This window comes from Dendrobates tinctorius, unplaced genomic scaffold (assembly GCF_039654945.1).
Source record: "Dendrobates tinctorius isolate UK_male_01 unplaced genomic scaffold, ASM3965494v1 ptg000151l, whole genome shotgun sequence".
Lineage (NCBI taxonomy): Eukaryota > Metazoa > Chordata > Amphibia > Anura > Dendrobatidae > Dendrobates > Dendrobates tinctorius.
In genome coordinates, this window is record NW_027361818.1 from 2,736,647 (window position 1) to 2,755,447 (window position 18,801).

Below are 18,801 nucleotides of genomic sequence, written 5' to 3' on the forward strand. Positions count from 1 at the left end.
TTCTGCCTTGGTTAAAGCTATTTCCTCTTGAGAGATTGTGTGGAACCAGTAAGTTTCCATTCAATATACTATGTAACCTACAAGCTCATTGCCTTTTGTGAGTAAGGCTGTGTGCCCACGATGCGATTTTTAAGCGATTTTCATCGCGAAAACGCTGTGAAAACGTTTAAAAATCTTGTACAGAACGCCCCCCATGCATTCCTATGGCATTCTGCACATGCTGTGCTAATGCTGCACTTTTTTCTGCGGCGGAATCGCATCGCGGAAAAAATTGCAGCATGATCATTCTTTTGTGCAGAATTGCAAAGAATTGCCGCGATTCCGCACCCATAGGAATGCATGAGAATCGCTTACTTCCCGCATGTGGCTATGCTGACCATGCGGGAAGTTAAGCGTCTCATGTGCGGTTGGTACCCACGGTGTGGAGGAGAGGAGACTGTCCTCCAGGCCCTGGGTACCATACCCCTGTAAAAAAAAGAATAAAAAATAAAAAACCGGGGTATATTTACCTTCCGACGTCCCGCGCTGCATTCCCGGGCCTCAGCGTTCCCAGTAATGCCTTGCGGCAAGGTCCTGTGATGACGTAGTCTCGCGTGACTCTAGCGGTCTCACGAGATCGCTACAGTAACGCGAGACCAACGTCATCACAGGTCTCGCAAGGCATTACTGGGAACGCTGAGGCCCGGGATGGCAGAGCGGGACGTCGGAAGGTAAATATACCCCGATTTTTTATTTTTTTATCATTTTTAAAATTCTATCTTTTACTATTGATGCCGCATAGGCAGCCTCAATAGTAAAAATCCGGTCACACTTGTCAAACACTATGTTTGACGAGTGTGACCAACCTGTCAATCACTTTCCAAGTGATGCTTCAAATCGCTTGGAAAGTACTTGAGAAAATCGCGGCAAAATCGCGAACAGAATCGCGGTAAAATTGCGGTGAAATCGCGCAGAAAAAAATTGCGCGATTTCTGGGAAGGAGTCCGGTTTTTAGTGTGCGTTTTAAAACGCTACGTGGGCACCTAGCCTAAAGCTGTTTTTTTTTTTAACTCTCTCCTGTGCATATATTCCATCTGCCAATCCAATCTTACCTACTGTTGATGGCCTACTTTATGGTATCTAGAGTGTATGTCAAAGCTGGAAAGTGATTTACGTAACAAAGAGTATCAGCTTATTTTATTTTCCATTTTTATTGCTCTTTCAGCTGTTTAGTTTCATGGTATTACAGTATTTCATTCTGTTCAAGGTAAAATTAAGTACACTAATGTTTATAAACATTGTTTCTTACCTTTCACAATTAGCCTGGTTCCTTCTCCATACTGAATTACTTTTTTGTATTCACTTGATCCCGTGCACAGTTTGAGCATCACAAAGCAGTAATACCTGGAATCGTCTGACGTCTGAAGCCCCCGTATGTGGAGATCCGCTGATCCTTTCATTTCTATTCTCCCTTTATAACTGGAATGAACCATTTCTTTGTAGGGGTGGTAGACATAAGGTCCACTTGTATTGCCCACTCTCCAGTAAATATTAACCCAGAGGACATCATTTTCTTGGTATTGGCTGTGAGAGCAGGTGAGAGTTACAGAGTCTCCTTCACGACCTGTGATGTTACGTGGCTGCATTACAGTAAACGGTGCCGAGGACTGAGAACCTGGAAAAACACAACGAATAAAAATATTCCAATTTTAAAAAGTGATTCATTAGACTATGAAAATATACTACAGACTCTCAGGGTCCATGCTTACATGTTATTCCACATACACTTATTTACCAATTTGATTAAGAATTATTGACCAATCTTTGCAAACTTATGAATCTTTGTAATATATTCCATAATATTAACCTACTTCTTTTTCGCCCAAACCCTTCGCTGAAAGGGGCTGTGTGAACTGTCTCATCCATGCACTACTTAGGGTGGCTGATTTGAACTTAAGGTTGCTCAAGCTCGGTTAGATTAGTTTAGTTACTCTTAGGCTGCTTTCACACATCCGGCTTTTTGAATCCGGCACGATGCGGCGAAATTTGGAACAACCGGATCCGGTTTTGTCCCATAGAGTTGTATTGTCGCCGCACCGTGCCGGATGGATATGCGGCGCATCCATTTTTTGCCGGATATGGCAAGAAGTAGCCGTCCGGCGTCTGCAAAAAACGTTCGTTTTTTGACAGCGCCGGACCGGTTTTTCTCACAGCGCATGCGCGGAGACTGTGAGTCTCGCGCTGCTCTTTTAAATGTGGGCGCCACCGTATCCGGCCACGCAGGCATCCGGTGTCTCCGGCACATCCCGGATCCGCCCCTACGGCTTTTTGCCACACGGCGCCGGAGACACAAAGCCGGATGTGTGAAAGAAGCCTTAGACTCCCTTTTTGGGCTGTGCATCTGGTCTATATCGTAGAGAGAGTTGGTGGGCACTCAGCATGGTAAGGAGGTGCGGGTTGATCTAGGTAGCAACCCAAGAATAAATCGTAGAGAGATCAACTGCACTCAAGCTTGGAATATTTTTTTACTGCTCAAGTTTTCTTAGTGCAACATAACAATATAGTGCTGGGTACAGTGACATATGCGACTGTGGCAATGTGATGTTTCAACCCAGCCCTCGGTCTTTTTCAAAAATTCGCTGGGGAAGCAGTGAAAAAAAATAACAATAAATGTGCTGTACAATAAATAGTGAAAATAGCAAATAATTTATTTGAACTGAAGAATTCAGATGTCTTTATTCCAGTTCCCCTCTTCAATGCTTAGATTAGTTAGTTACTCTTTGACTCCCCTTTTTGGGCTGTACATCTAGTCTATATAGCTTAGCACAGAGAGATACAAAACAGTCAGATCTGGGTCCTGCTCTGCCCCATCTATTTTGAGGTGTGAAGACACATTGCGAGGTAAACTACATGAGTTGGGGACCCTCCTGATTAGAGTATACCTTGTCTTAGTGGGATAGTTTTTCCTCTTTTTTTATCAAAATAGTGTCAACTAAGCCCCCCTGTTATGTACATGCAATATTTACTTACTGCAGGGTATTTGCTCATTTTGTTTTTATCCTAGGTTCTGTCTGTCAATGACCGCACTGTAAACATGCACCTACACATTGCACTTATACCAACATGTGTTCCAGCTCATTTATTGACTCTGCACTGAAGCATTATAAGGAAACACTGCAAAGTGTCCTGGATGAAGCTGTGCCTCCTATACATAGAACAACTCGGCACAGAAGGCGACAACCATGGCACACGCTGCAAACACGTTTCCTACAGTGGTGCTCCAGGTGGGCCGAACGTCTATAGAGAAAATCCAATCGGCCCGAAGATTTCATCCATTATAAGTTTATGCTTAAAACATACAACACTGCCCTTCACCTCTCCAAATAACCCTATTTCAACACCCTCATCACCTTACTATCCAATAACCCGAAACGTCTCTTTGACACTTTTCATTCCCTACTCAACCCAAGAGTGCAGGCCCCAACCACGGATCTCCACACTGACGCTCTGGCCAATTATTTAAAAGAAACAATTGACTATATCAGACAGGAAATTTACTCCCAATCCCGTCATACCATGCACTGTCCTCCCTCCCCCACTGCATGTAGCTCACTTTCTGACTTTGAACCAGTCACAGAAGAAGAAGTAATCAGGCTCATAGCATCTTCTCACTCTACTACTTGCACCAGTGAACCTATTCCATCACATCTCCTCCAGTCCTTTTCCCATACTGTCAGCACTCACCTAACAAGAATATTCAACCTCTCTCTCTTCTGGAATCTTTCCCTCCTCATTTAAGCATTACTTTAAAAAATCCCTCAACCAAAACTGTGCTGCTAAGGGTACCGTTACACCTAGCGACTCACCAGCGATCCCGACCAGCGATATGACGCGGTCGGGATCGCTGGTGCATCGCTAGGTGGTCGCTAGTGAGCTGCCACACAGGCAGATCTCACCAGCGACATCGCTGGGGACGGGGATCGCTACTTACCTGTCAGACGCGGCGATCCTGCGTCCTCCAGCCCGGCTCCACGCGTCGCTCATCATCACAGCAGGAAGCGCCGCAGGAAGTGGCCGACGAGGAATGATCCAGGAGCTTCTCGCGCGATCAGCGATAACCAGCGGGGGAGCCGGTCGGAGGTAAGTATCACATGCAGCGATATCGCTAGCAATATCGCTGCAACATCACAAAATCGGTGACTTTACAGCGATATTGCTAGCGATATCGCAGTGTGTAACGGGGGCTTAACTATAGACCTGTCTCTAATCTTTCCTTCAGCTCCAAACTTCTAGAATGCTTGGTCCACTACCGTCTTATCTGCTATCTCTCAGATAACTCTCTTCTCGACCCTCTTCAATCCGGTTTCCGCTCTTTACAATCTACTGAAACTGCCCCCATTAAAGTCTCTAATGATCTACTAACAGCTAAATCTAATGGTCACTACTCCATGCTAATTCTCCTGGATCTCTCTGCAGCATTTGACACTGTGGATCATCAGCTCCTCGTCACCATGCTCCGCTCCATCGGCCTCAAGGACACCATTCTCTCCTGGTTCTCCTCCTATCTCTCTGACCGCTCCTTTACTGTATCTTTTGCTGGCTTCTCCTCCTCTCACCTTCCCCTTACTGTTGGGGTTCCTCAAGGATCAGTCCTAGGCCCACTCCTCTTTTCTTTGTTTACTGCCCCTATTGGACAAGCAATCAGTAGATTTGAGCTCCAGTACCATCTCTATGCTGATGACACCCAATTATAAACTTCTAGTCCTGACATCACGCCTGCATTATTACAAAACACCAGTGATTGTCTAACCACTGTCAACAACATCATGTCCTCCCTATATCTGAAGCTGAACCCGTCAACAACTGAACTCTTTGTGTTTCCTCCCTCTACTAACCTACCTATGCCCAACATTGCCATTTCCATTTGTGGTTCTACCATTACTCCCCAGCAACATGCCCGCTGTCTTGGGGTCATACATGATTCCGAGCTTTCATTCGCCCCCCACATCCAATCACTAGCTCGCTCTTGTTATCTGCACCTCAAAAACATTTCTAGAATTCGACCCTTTCTATCGATTCTACAAAAACTCTTACTGTTTCTCTTATTCATTCTCGTCTGGACTATTGTAACTCTCTACTAATCGGTCTCCTTCTTACCAAACTCTCCCCTCTCCAATCTGTCTTGAATGCTGCAGCCAGGATCATATTCCTCACCAACCGTTACACGAATGCATCTACCTTGTGCCAGTCATTGCACTGGTTACCCCTGGGTACCCATCCACTCCAGAACTCAATATAAACTTATCACTATTACCCACAAAGCACTCCATGGCTCAGCACCACCCTACATCTTCTCCCTCACCTCAGTCTACCACCCTACCTGCACCCTCTGTTCTGATAATGACATGAGGTTAACATCCTCAATAATCAGAACCTCCCACTCCCGTCTCCAAGATTTCTCATGTGCTGTGCCTATTTTTTGGAATGCACTACCCAGGTCACTTCAATTAATCCCCAATCTCCACAGTTTAAGTGTGCCCTAAAAATGCATTTCTTCAGACTAGCCTACCGCCTCTACACATTAATCTAACTGTCCCTGTGTTGCCCAGTTAATATTTTTTACCATAACCAGGACCCTCGTATCATGTTCTCACACGCTTTATGCATCTAATTGCCCTCTGTGTCTGTATTGTTATGAATTCTGACTGATAACCGGTTCATGCAGCATTACGTGAACACCCGATTCTTACACTTTGGCTGCTCAGAACAATGAACACAATTGTTACTATTCACCTTTCGTGTCTCCCCTATTTCCTCGTAGACTGTAAGCTTGCAAGCAGGGCCCTCATTCCTCTTGATATCTGTTGATTATTGTGTTAATGTTATGCTGTAATGTCTATTGTCTGTACAAATCCTTTCTAAAATGTAAAGTGCTGCGGAATAGGTTGGTGTTTTAGAAATAACATTATTATTATTATTATTTATTTGGTTTTGCTTTGTTTTTTTGTACTTTGTACATACAGGGGCATGGTCTGCCATTTTTGAGCTGTGCATTTAGTCTATACAGTTTCCATGGACAGATGTAAAACAGTAAAGTCTGGGACCTGAGGTGAACTACAAAACTGGGGGACTGTCCTGGTTGGTTGCACCTTGTCACGGTGGGATGGCTTTCATGTTCATTTGATTAAAATAGTACTAAGTCCCCTATGCTATAACTACTATTATTTACTTACCGCAGGGTATTAGACCATCTTGTTTTTATCCTCTTCAAAAAATCCCACTATAGATTTAATCTAAATTTGCTCTCAATGTTACATTACTAGCCACATGGCCTAAGACATGGATTGGTAGCCCATAGTATGGAATTGATGGGACTGACCAATGAATATCAGGCAAATAATGCACTCCAAAGTCTACTTAAAGGGAACCTGTCACCCCCCTAGGCGGTTTTAAGTAAAAGAGCCACCTTGTGCAGCAATAATGCTGCATTCTGTCAAGGTGGCTCTTTTATTTGGCGTTTTTAAAATTTGACCGACATACCAGAAGTTTGTCCGGGAGGCAGGTCTTTCCCCCTCGGACACAGACGCCTCACATCCATCAGTCATTGTTTCCTTCTGTCTTGGCTCCGCCTCCTCAGCATTCATTTCAATTCCTGGTGCCTGTACTGTAATATCTTTTCTTGGGCATGTGCAGTTAGCGCTGCCTGTCCTCTGATATCACATGATGTCTTTCCTATCGCGCCTGCGTGGACGCGCGGCCAGAGATCCCGCCCCGCAGTCTCGTCTGATTTATTCACACTGCAGGGCTGGGAATCTTGGGCATTCACAGTAGTTCTCTGTGGCTCTCCCTCAAATCCCTCCACCTCTTTCCTACTGTGCAGCATCATAGGAGGAATCGTCAAATAGGGATGAGCATACGATTCCCCCTATGACGCTGCACAGTAGGAAAGAGGTGGAGGGATTTGAGGGAGAGCCACAGAGAACTACTGCGCATGCCCAAGATTCCCAGCCCCGCAGTGTGAATAAATCAGAAGAGACTGCGGGGCAGGATCTCTGGCCACGCGTCCACGCAAGCGCGATAGAAAATACATCATGTGATGTCAGAGGATGGGCAGCGCTAACTGCGCATGCCCAATAAAAAATATTGTGGCGCCCCCAGGAGTATGGTCGCCACAGTGGCTTTGCCTTCCTCCAGGGGAGGGTAATGCCAGGCTTGGAGGCAATGACGGGTCTCTCTCGCAGTCAATCTATGCATGCAACATAGTTCCACTCCAGGCCAGCAGGGGGAACTCTGAACTGGAATTGAGGGGAGGAGTGCTCTCTGAGGGCCAAGAGGAAGGAGTGGTCAGTTAGTGTGAGGAGGTCCATGTGTGCAGATGTGTGGAGAGAAGCTGGAGGTTGAGCTGAGGAAGGAGAGCTCCCTCACAGTGAGAGCACATGAACTGGAGCCTGGTCTCCACGGTTGTACGGATACTAACGGTCCGGCAACAGATACCAGAGGAGTAGGAGGCTGTAAATGCCCTACTCCCATTTAAGACTTGGAGGCACAACAGCACAGAGTGACCCAAGGGAGGAATACGGCTACAGCTGTCTGCCATGCAAGGTAGTTCTAAGAGACAATAAGAGAAGTAGGAAGAAGTTCAGTGTAACTCAGTACTAGGAGTACTTCACTCAAATAAGCGCTAAGAAGGAGACTGCACAGCCAATCTGCTGAGAAAGGATCCCTGAGCTGCTTCCAGGTTAGCCTGCTCTGGTACCATCAGTAATCAGGACCCTGGACTGCATTTATCAAGTAAAGGTACAGAAATTGCACCCCGCTGTGTCTTTGTCTGCTTCCTACCCTGCTACATCCCCGTTCCAACCACACCTACACTGCCCTGGGACTACAGCTTCACCTGTGGGGAACTTTCACATCTTGGCTGCACCATACCATTAGTCCCAGTGGATCTGCATGCAGCGTTGGCTTAACATCTCACTTGCCGAACACCACGGGTGGCGTCACAAACTATTCCATTAACTACATTCCACCATTTCAATCCCCCCATTACTTGGGCGCCCAGGGCCACGGACCGGGTCACCGCTGCTGTGACACATCCCCCTGACACCGGCCCGGTACCGAGTACCCCACAGCCCTGGGAGGGCGACCCAATATTACAGCGCTGGCACCAGGAATTGAAATGACCACTGAGGAGGTGGAGCCAATATTGAAGGAAGCAATGACTGATCGATGTGAGGCGTCTGTGTCCGAGGGGGAAAGACCTGCCCCCTGAACAAACTTCTGATATGACAGACAAATTTTGAAAATGCTTATTTATGTGGTGGAAGGGACGCCAAATAAAAGAGCAACCTTGACAGAATGCAGCATTAGTGCTGCACAAGGTGACTCTTTTACTTAAAAACGCCTGGGGGGGTGACAGGTTCCCTTTAATGCTAAAGTGCATCGTATGGCTGCACCTTACTGCGTCACTCCCTTTTGTCTTTTTTATATATTTATTGTAACAGCCTTTCACAGACAATCAGAATATAACAATCACTAAATTCTGACTCTGCAGTAGAAAAAAAGAACGAAACATAATTCTAATACAACTAGTGTTGAGCATTCCGATACTGCAAATATCGGGTATCGGCCGATATTCACTGTATCGGAATTCCGATACCGAGTACCGATATTTTTTCAATATCGGATATCGGAATTGGAAGTTCCCATAATGCAAAGAGCCACTGCTGTGGCTCTGATTGGCTGCCGAAATGACGTCATCATGATGCGCGGTCTGTGCGCATCATGATGCGCTGTCAGTTCGGGCCTTCGGGGGTGTCTGTACCAGCCTGGCGGGGTGTCTGTACCGGCCTGCCCGGGTGTCTGTGCCGGCCTGCCCGGGGGTCTGTACCGGTCTGGCGGGGTGTCTGTACCGGCCTGCCCGGGTGTCTGTGCCCGCCTGCCTGGGGATCGGTACCAGCCTGGCAGGGTGTCTGTACTGGCCTGCCCGGGTGTCTGTGCCGACTGCCCGGGGGTCTGTGCCGACTGCCCGGGGGTCTGTACAGACTGCCGGGGGTCTGTACCGGCCTGCCGGTGGTCTGTGCCGACTGTCCGGGGGTCTGTGCAGGCTGTGGGGGTCTGTGCAGGCATCGTCCAATGGGACTACAAGTCCTATCGGGCGATGCCTGCTACCATGACAGTGATTGACACATTAGCCAATGATGGGACAGTAGTAGTCCCATCATCCGGCATATGTGTTGAATGTAAAAAAAAAAAATACTACATGCTACATACATACTACATGCATGCAACATACATACTACATATATACTACATGCATGCAACATACATACTACATATATACCACATGCATGCAACATACATACTACATATATACTACATGCATGCAACATACATACTACATATATACCACATGCATGCAACATGCATACTACATATATACTACATGCATGCAACATGCATACTACATATACACTACATTCATGCAACATACATATATAGTACATGCAACATGCATACTACATATATACTACATGCATGCAACATACATACATACTACATATATACCACATATATACTACATGCATGCTACATATATAGCACATGCATGCAACATACATATATACAACATATATACTACATGCAACATACATACTACATATATACTACATGCATACTACATATATACTACATGCATGCAACATGCAAACTAAATATATACTACATGCATGCAACATACATATATACTACATGCAACATGCATACTACATATATACTACATGCATGCAACATACATACTACATATATACGTACCACATGCACTCAACATGCATACTACATATATATTACATGCATGCAACATACATATATACTACATGCAACATGCATACTACATATATACCACATGCATGCAACATATATCCTACATGCATGCAACATACATACTACATATACCACATGCATGCAACATGCATACTACATATATACCACATATATACTACATGCATACTACATATATACCACATGCATGCAACATACATATATATAACATATATACTACATGCAACATACATACTACATATGTACTACATGCATACTACATATATACCACATGCATGCAACATGCATACTACATATATACTACATGCATGTAACATACATACTACATATATACCACATGCATGCAACATGCATACTACATATATACTACATGCATGCAACATACATACTACATGCATGCAACATACATACTACATATATACCACATGCATGCAACATGCATACTACATATATACTACATGCATGCAGCATACATACAACATATATACTACATGCATGCAACATACATATATACTACATGCAACATGCATACTACATATATACTGCATGCATGCAACATACATACTACATAAATACCACATGCATGCAACATACATACTACATATATACAACATGCATGCAACATACATACTACATACAGTGGGGAAAAAAAGTATTTAGTCAGTCAGCAATAGTGCAAGTTCCACCACTTAAAAAGATGAGAGGCGTCTGTAATTTACATCATAGGTAGACCTCAACTATGGGAGACAAACTGAGAAAAAAAAAATCCAGAAAATCACATTGTCTGTTTTTTTTTTCATTTTATTTGCATATTATGGTGGAAAATAAGTATTTGGTCAGAAACAAAATTTCATCTCAATACTTTGTGATATATCCTTTGTTGGCAATGACAGAGGTCAAACGTTTTCTGTAAGTCTTCACAAGGTTGCCACACACTGTTGTTGGTATGTTGGCCCATTCCTCCATGCAGATCTCCTCTAGAGCAGTGATGTTTTTGGCTTTTCGCTTGGCAACACGGACTTTCAACTCCCTCCAAAGGTTTTCTATAGGGTTGAGATCTGGAGACTGGCTAGGCCACTCCAGGACCTTGAAATGCTTCTTACGAAGCCACTCCTTCGTTGCCTTGGCGGTGTGCTTTGGATCATTGTCATGTTGAAAGACCCAGCCACGTTTCATCTTCAATGCCCTTGCTGATGGAAGGAGGTTTGCACTCAAAATCTCACGATACATGGCCCCATTCATTCTTTCATGTACCCGGATCAGTCGTCCTGGCCCCTTTGCAGAGAAAGAGCCCCAAAGCATGATGTTTCCACCACCATGCTTTACAGTAGGTATGGTGTTTGATGGATGCAACTCAGTATTCTTTTTCCTCCAAACACGACAAGTTGTGTTTCTACCAAACAGTTCCAGTTTGGTTTCATCAGACCATAGGACATTCTCCCAAAACTCCTCTGGATCATCCAAATGCTCTCTAGCAAACTTCAGACGGGCCCGGACATGTACAGGCTTAAGCAGTGGGACACGTCTGGCACTGCAGGATCTGAGTCCATGGTGGCGTAGTGTGTTACTTATGGTAGGCCTTGTTACATTGGTCCCAGCTCTCTGTAGTTCATTCACTAGGTCCCCCCGCGTGGTTCTTGGATTTTTGCTCACCGTTCTTGAGATCATTCTGACCCCACGGGGTGGGATTTTGCGTGGAGCACCAGATCGAGGGAGATTATCAGTGGTCTTGTATGTCTTCCATTTTCTAATTATTGCTCCCACAGTTGATTTCTTCACTCCAAGCTGGTTGGCTATTGCAGATTCAGTCTTCCCAGCCTGGTGCAGGGCTACAATTTTGTTTCTGGTGTCCTTTGACAGCTCTTTGGTCTTCACCATAGTGGAGTTTGGAGTCAGACTGTTTGAGGGTGTGCACAGGTGTCTTTTTATACTGATAACAAGTTTAAACAGGTGCCATTACTACAGGTAATGAGTGGAGGAAAGAGGAGACTCTTAAAGAAGAAGTTACAGGTCTGTGAGAGCCAGAAATCTTGATTGCTTGTTTCTGACCAAATACTTATTTTCCACCATAATATGCAAATAAAATGAAAAAAAACCAGACAATGTGATTTTCTGGATTTTTGTTTCTCAGTTTGTCTCCCATAGTTGAGGTCTACCTATGATGTAAATTACAGACGCCTCTCATCTTTTTAAGTGGTGGAACTTGCACTATTGCTGACTGACTAAATACTTTTTTCCCCACTGTATATACCACATGCATGCAACATGCATACTACATATATACCACATATATACTACATGCATGCAACATACATACAACATATATACTACATGCATGCAACATTCATACTACATATATACTACATGCATGCAACATACATATATAGTACATGCAACATGCATACTACATGCATGCAACATACATACTACATATATATCATATATACTACATGCATACTACATATATACCACATGCATGCAACATACATATATACAGCATATATACTACATGCAAGATACATATTACATATATACTACATATATACCACATGCATGCAACATACATACATACTACATATATACTACATGCAACATACATACTACATATATACTACATGCATGCAACATATATACCACATGCATGCAACATGCATACTACATATATACTACATGCATGCAACATACATATATACTACATATATACTACATGCAACACACATACTACATATATACCACATGCAACATACATACTACATATATACCACATGCATGCAACATGCATACTACATATATACTACATATATACTACATGCATGCAACATACATACTACATACACTCACTGGCCACTTTATTAGGTACACCATGCTAGTAAGGGGTTGGACCCCCTTTTGCCTTCAGAACTGCCTCAATTCTTCGTGGCAGAGATTCAACAAGGTGCTGGAAGCATTCCTCAGAGATTTTGGACCATATTGACATGATGGCATCACACAGTTGGCGCAGATTTGTCGGCTGCACATCCCTGATGCGAATCTCCCGTTCCACCACATCCCAAAGATGCTCTATTGGATTGAGATCTGGTGACTGAGGAGGCCATTTGAGTACAGTAAACTCATTGTCATGTTCAAGAAACCAATCTGAGATGATTCGAGCTTTATGACATGGCGCATTATCCTGCTGAAAGTAGCCATCAGATGTTGGGTACATTGTGGTCATAAAGGGATGGACATGGTCAGCAACAATACTCAGGTAGGCTGTGGCGTTGCAACGATGCTCAATTGGTACCAAGGGGCCCAAAGAGTGCCCAGAAAAAATTCCCCACACCATGACACCACCACCACCAGCCTGAACCGTTGATACAAGGCAGGATGGATCCATGCTTTCATGTTGTTTACGCCAAATTCTGACCCTACCATCCGAATGTCGCAGCAGAAATCGAGACTCATCAGACCAGGCAACGTTTTTCCAATCTTCTACTGTCCAATTTCGATGAGCTTGTGCAAATTGTAGCCTCAGTTTCCTGTTCTTAGCTGAGAGGAGTGGTACCCAGTGTGGTCTTCTGCTGCTGTAGCCCATCTGCCTCAAAGTTCGACGCACTGTGCGTTCAGAGATGCTCTTCTGCCTACCTTGGTTGTAACGGGTGGCAATTTGAGTCACTGTTGCCTTTCTATCAGCTCGAACCAGTCTGCCCATTCTCCTCTGACCTCTGGCATCAACATGGCATTTCCGGCCACAGAACTGCCGCTCACTGGATTTTTTTTCTTTTTCGGACCATTCTCTGTAAACCCTAGAGATGGTTGTGCGTGAAAATCCCAGTAGATCAGCAGTTTCTGAAATTCTCAGACCAGCCCTTCTGGCACCAACAATCATGCCACGTTCAAAGGCACTCAAATCACCTTTCTTCCCCATACTGATGCTCGGTTTGAACTGCAGGAGATTGTCTTGACCATGTCTACATGCCTAAATGCACTGAGTTGCCGCCATGTGATTGGCTGATTAGAAATTAAGTCTTAACACACAGTTGGACAGGTGTACCTAATAAAGTGGCCAGTGAGTGTATATACCACATGCATGCAACATGCATACTACATTTATACTACATGCATGCAACATACATATATACTACATACAATACATTCATACAATACATACATATAGACATACAGTACATATAACATAGAGTACATACTCACCATCACTTGTCACTTTGATCCCCAAAGCCATTGTCATCTTTGGAATAAATATTAAAATAACAAACAAGCCATATACTCCCTGATCCCCAGAAGTCCAGGAGTGTCACACGACGATCTTACGTGGAGAACAGTAGCATCAGCTGATGCTACCGTTCTCTACAGGCTCCAGGAATCCAGTGTCGGGAGGTAGGTATCCTTCTGCACTGTATTCCTCCGCCACTGTAAAAAAAAAAAAGTCCCTAGTCTCACTTTATGGCAAAAGCTGCGTGGGAAATTTCTCACACAGCAATGCCATAAAATGAGACTAGGGACTTTTTTTTTTTTTTTACAGTGGCGGAGGAATACAGGGCGGAAGGATACCTACCTCCCGACACTGGATTCCTGGAGCCTGTAGAGAACGGTAGCATCAGCTGATGCTGCTGTTCTCCACGCAAGATCGTCGTGGGACACTCGTGGACTTCTGCGGATCAGGGAGTATATGGCTTGTTTGTTATTTTATGATTTATTCCAAAGAGGACAATGGCTTCGGGGATCAAAGTGACAAGTGATGGTGAGAATGCACTCTATGTTATATGTAATGTATGTCTATATGTATGTATTGTATGAATGTATTGTATGTAGTATATATGTATGTTGCATGCATGTAGTATATATGTAGTATGTATGTATGTTGCATGCATGTAGTATATATGTAGTATGCATGTTGCATGTAGTATAAATGTAGTATATATGTATGTTACATGCATATAGTATATATGTGGTATATATGTAGTATGCATGTTGCATGCATGTAGTATATATGTTGTATATATGTAAGTTGCATGCATGTAGTATATATGTGGTATATATGTAGTATGCATGTGGCATGTAGTATATATGTATGTTGCATGCATGTAGTATATATGTGGTATATGTAGTATGCATGTTGCATGCATGTGGTATATGTAGTATGTATGTTGCATGCATGTAGTACATATGTAGTATGCATGTTGCATGCAGTATATATGTATGTTGCATGCATGTAGTATATATGTGGTATATATGTAGTATGCATGTTGCATGCATGTAGTATATCTGTTGCATATATGTATGTTGCATGCATGTGGTATATATGTAGTATGTATGTTGCATGTAGTATATATGTAGTATATATGTATGTTGCATGCATGTAGTATATATGGTATATATGTAGTATGCATGTGGTATATATGTAGTATGTATGTTGCATGCATGTAGTATGCATGTTGCATGTAGTATATATGTAGTATACAAGTATGTTGCATGCATGTAGTATATATGTGGTATATATGTAGTATGCATGTGGTATATATGTAGTATGCATGTAGTATATATGTAGCATGTATGTAGTATGTATGTTGCATATATGAAGTATGCATGTTGCATGCATGTGGTATATATGTAGTATGTATGTTGCATGCATGCAGTATATATGTATGTTGCATGCATGCAGTATATATGTAGCATGCATGTGGTATGTATGTAGTATGTATGTTGCATGTAGTATATATGTTGTATATGTGTATGTTGCATGCATGTAGTATACTGTATATGTTGTATATATGTAGTATGCATGTTGCATGCATGTAGTATATATGTTGTATGTATGTATGTTGCGTGAATGCAGTTTATATGTGGTATATATGTAGCATACATGTGGTATATATGTAGTGTGTATGTTGCATGCATGTAGTATATATGTAGCATGCATGTTGCATGTAGTATATATGTATGTTGCATGCATGTAGTATATATGTGGTATATATGTAGTATGCGTGTTGCATGCATGTGGTATATATGTAGTATGTATGTTGCATGCATGTAGTATGTATGTTGCATGCATGTAGTATATGTGTAGTATGCATGTTGCATCTAGTATATATGTATGTTGCATGCATGTAGTATATATGTAGTATGTATGTTGCATGCATGTAGTATATATGTAGTATGCATGTTGCATGCATGTGGCATATATGTAGTATGTATGTTGCATGCATGTAGTATATATGTAGTATGTATGTTGCATGTAGTATATGTGTATGTTGCATGCATGTAGTATATATGTTGTATATATGTAGTATGCATGTATGTAGTGTATATGTTGTATGTATGTTGCATGCATGTAGTATATATGTGGTATATATGTAGTATGCATGTTGCATGCATGTGGTATATATGTAGTATGTATGTTGCATGCATGTAGTATATATGTCTTATATATGTATGTTGCATGCAAGTGGTATATATGTAGTATGCATGTTGCATGTAGTATATATGTATGTTGCATGCATGTAGTATATATGTAGTATGCATGTTGCATGCATGTGGTATATATGTGGTATGTATGTTGTATGCATGTAGTATATATGTTGTGTGCATGTAGTATATATGTAGTATATATGTATGTTGCATGCATGTAGTATATATGTAGTATGCATGTTGCATGCATGTAGTATATATGTTGTATACATGTATGTTGCATGCATGTGGTAGATATGTAGTATGCATGTTGCATTTAGTATATATGTAGTATATATGTATGTTGCATGCATGTAGTATATATGTGGTATATATGTAGTATGCATGTTGCAAACATGTGGTATTTATGTAGTATGTATGTTGCATGCATGTAGTATATATGTAGTATGCATGTTGCATGTAGTATATATGTAGTATATATGTATGTTGCATGCATGTAGTATATATGTGGTATATATGTAGTATGCATGTTGCATGCATGTGGTATATATGTAGTATGTATGTTGCATACATGTAGTATATGTGTATGTTGAATGCATGTAGTATATATGTACTATATATGTAGCATGCAGGTGGTATATATGTAGTATGTTTGTTGCATGTAGTATATATGTTGTATATATGTTGCATGCATGTAGTTTATATGTTGTATATATGTAGCATGCATGTTGCATGCATGTGGTATATATGTAGTATGTATGTTGCATGCATGTATTATGCATGTTGCATGCATGTAGTATATATGTTGTATATATGTATGTTGCATGCATGTGGTATATATGTAGTATACATGTTGCATGTAGTATATATGTAGTATATATGTATGTTGCATGCATGTAGTATATATGTAGTATGCATGTTGCATGCATGTGGTATTTATGTAGTATGTACGTATGTTGCATGCATGTAGTATATATGTAGTATGCATGTAGTATATGTATGTTGCATGCATGTAGTATATATGTGGAATATATGTAGTATGCATGTTGCATGCATGTGGTATATATGTAGTATGCATGTAGTATGTATGTAGTATGTATGTTGCATGTATGTAGTATATATGTAGTATATATGTAATATGCATGTTGCATGCATGTGGTATATATGTAGTATATATTGTATATATGTAGTATGCATGTTGCATGCATGTAGTATATATGTAGTATGCATGTTGCATGCATGTGGTATATATGTAGTATGTATGTTGCATGCATGTAGTATGTGTATGTTGCATGCATGTAGTATATATGTAGTATATATGTAGCATGCAGGTGGTATATATGTAGTATGTAAGTTGCATGTAGTATATATGTTGTATGTATATATATATATATATATATATATATATATATGTTGCATGCATGTAGTATATATGTTTTATATATGTAGTATGCATGTTGCATGCATGTAGTATATATGTTGTATGTATGTTGCATGCATGTAGTATATATGTGGTATATATGTTGCATGTATGTGGTATATATGTAGTATGTATGTTGCATGCATGTAGTATATATGTAGTATGCAGGTTGCATGCATGTAGTATATATGTAGTATGCATGTTGCATGCATGTGGTATATATGTAGTATGCATGTTGCATGTAGTATATATATGTAGTATATATGTATGTTGCATGCATGTAGTATATATGTGGTATATATGTAGTATGCATGTTGCATGCATGTGGTATTTATGTAGTATGTATGTTGCATGCATGTAGTATATAAGTAGTATGCATGTTGCATGTAGTATATATGTATGTTGCATGCATATAGTATATATGTGGTATGTATGTTGCATGCATGTGGTATATATGTAGTATGTAAGTTGCATGCATGTAGTATATATGTGGTATGTATGTAGTATGCATGTTGCATGCATGTGGTATATATGTAGTATGCATGTAGTATGTATGTAGTATGTATGTTGCATGCATGTAGTATATATGTAGTATGTATGTTGCATGCATGTAGTATATATGTGGTATGTATGTAGTATGCATGTTGCATGCATGTGGTATATATGTAGTATGCATGTAGTATGTATGTAGTATGTATGTTGCATGCATGTAGTATATATGTAGTATATATGTTGTATATATGTAGTATGCATGTTGCATGAATGTAGTATATATGTTGCATGTATGTAGTACATATGTAGTATGCATGTTGCATGCATGTGGTATATATGTAGTATGCATGTATTATGTATGTAGTATGTATGTTGCATGTATGTAGTATATATGTAGTATATATGTAATATGCATGTTGCATGCATGTGGTATATATGTAGTATATATATTGTATATATGTAGTATGCATGTTGCATGCATGTAGTATATATGTAGTATGCATGTTGCATGCATGTGGTATATATATGTAGTATGTATGTTGCATGTATGTAGTATGTGTATGTTGCATGCATGTAGTATATATGTAGTATATATGTAGCATGCAGGTGGTATATATGTAGTATGTATGTTGCATGTAGTATATATGTTGTATGTATATATATAT

The 18,801-nt window shown here is 41.3% G+C and overlaps 1 protein-coding gene across 2 annotated transcripts in view; it reads right to left on the reverse strand.

The window, feature by feature from the left end:
* The window catches only part of LOC141050186 (uncharacterized), a 126,684-nt gene that overhangs the window by 36,536 nt on the left and 71,347 nt on the right, over nt 1–18,801 (reverse strand). For both annotated transcript variants that reach the window (XM_073547020.1, XM_073547021.1), the window contains one exon: nt 1,289–1,654. In XM_073547020.1, the coding sequence (XP_073403121.1) occupies nt 1,289–1,654 (366 nt within the window). The remainder of the gene's footprint in view (nt 1–1,288; nt 1,655–18,801) is intronic.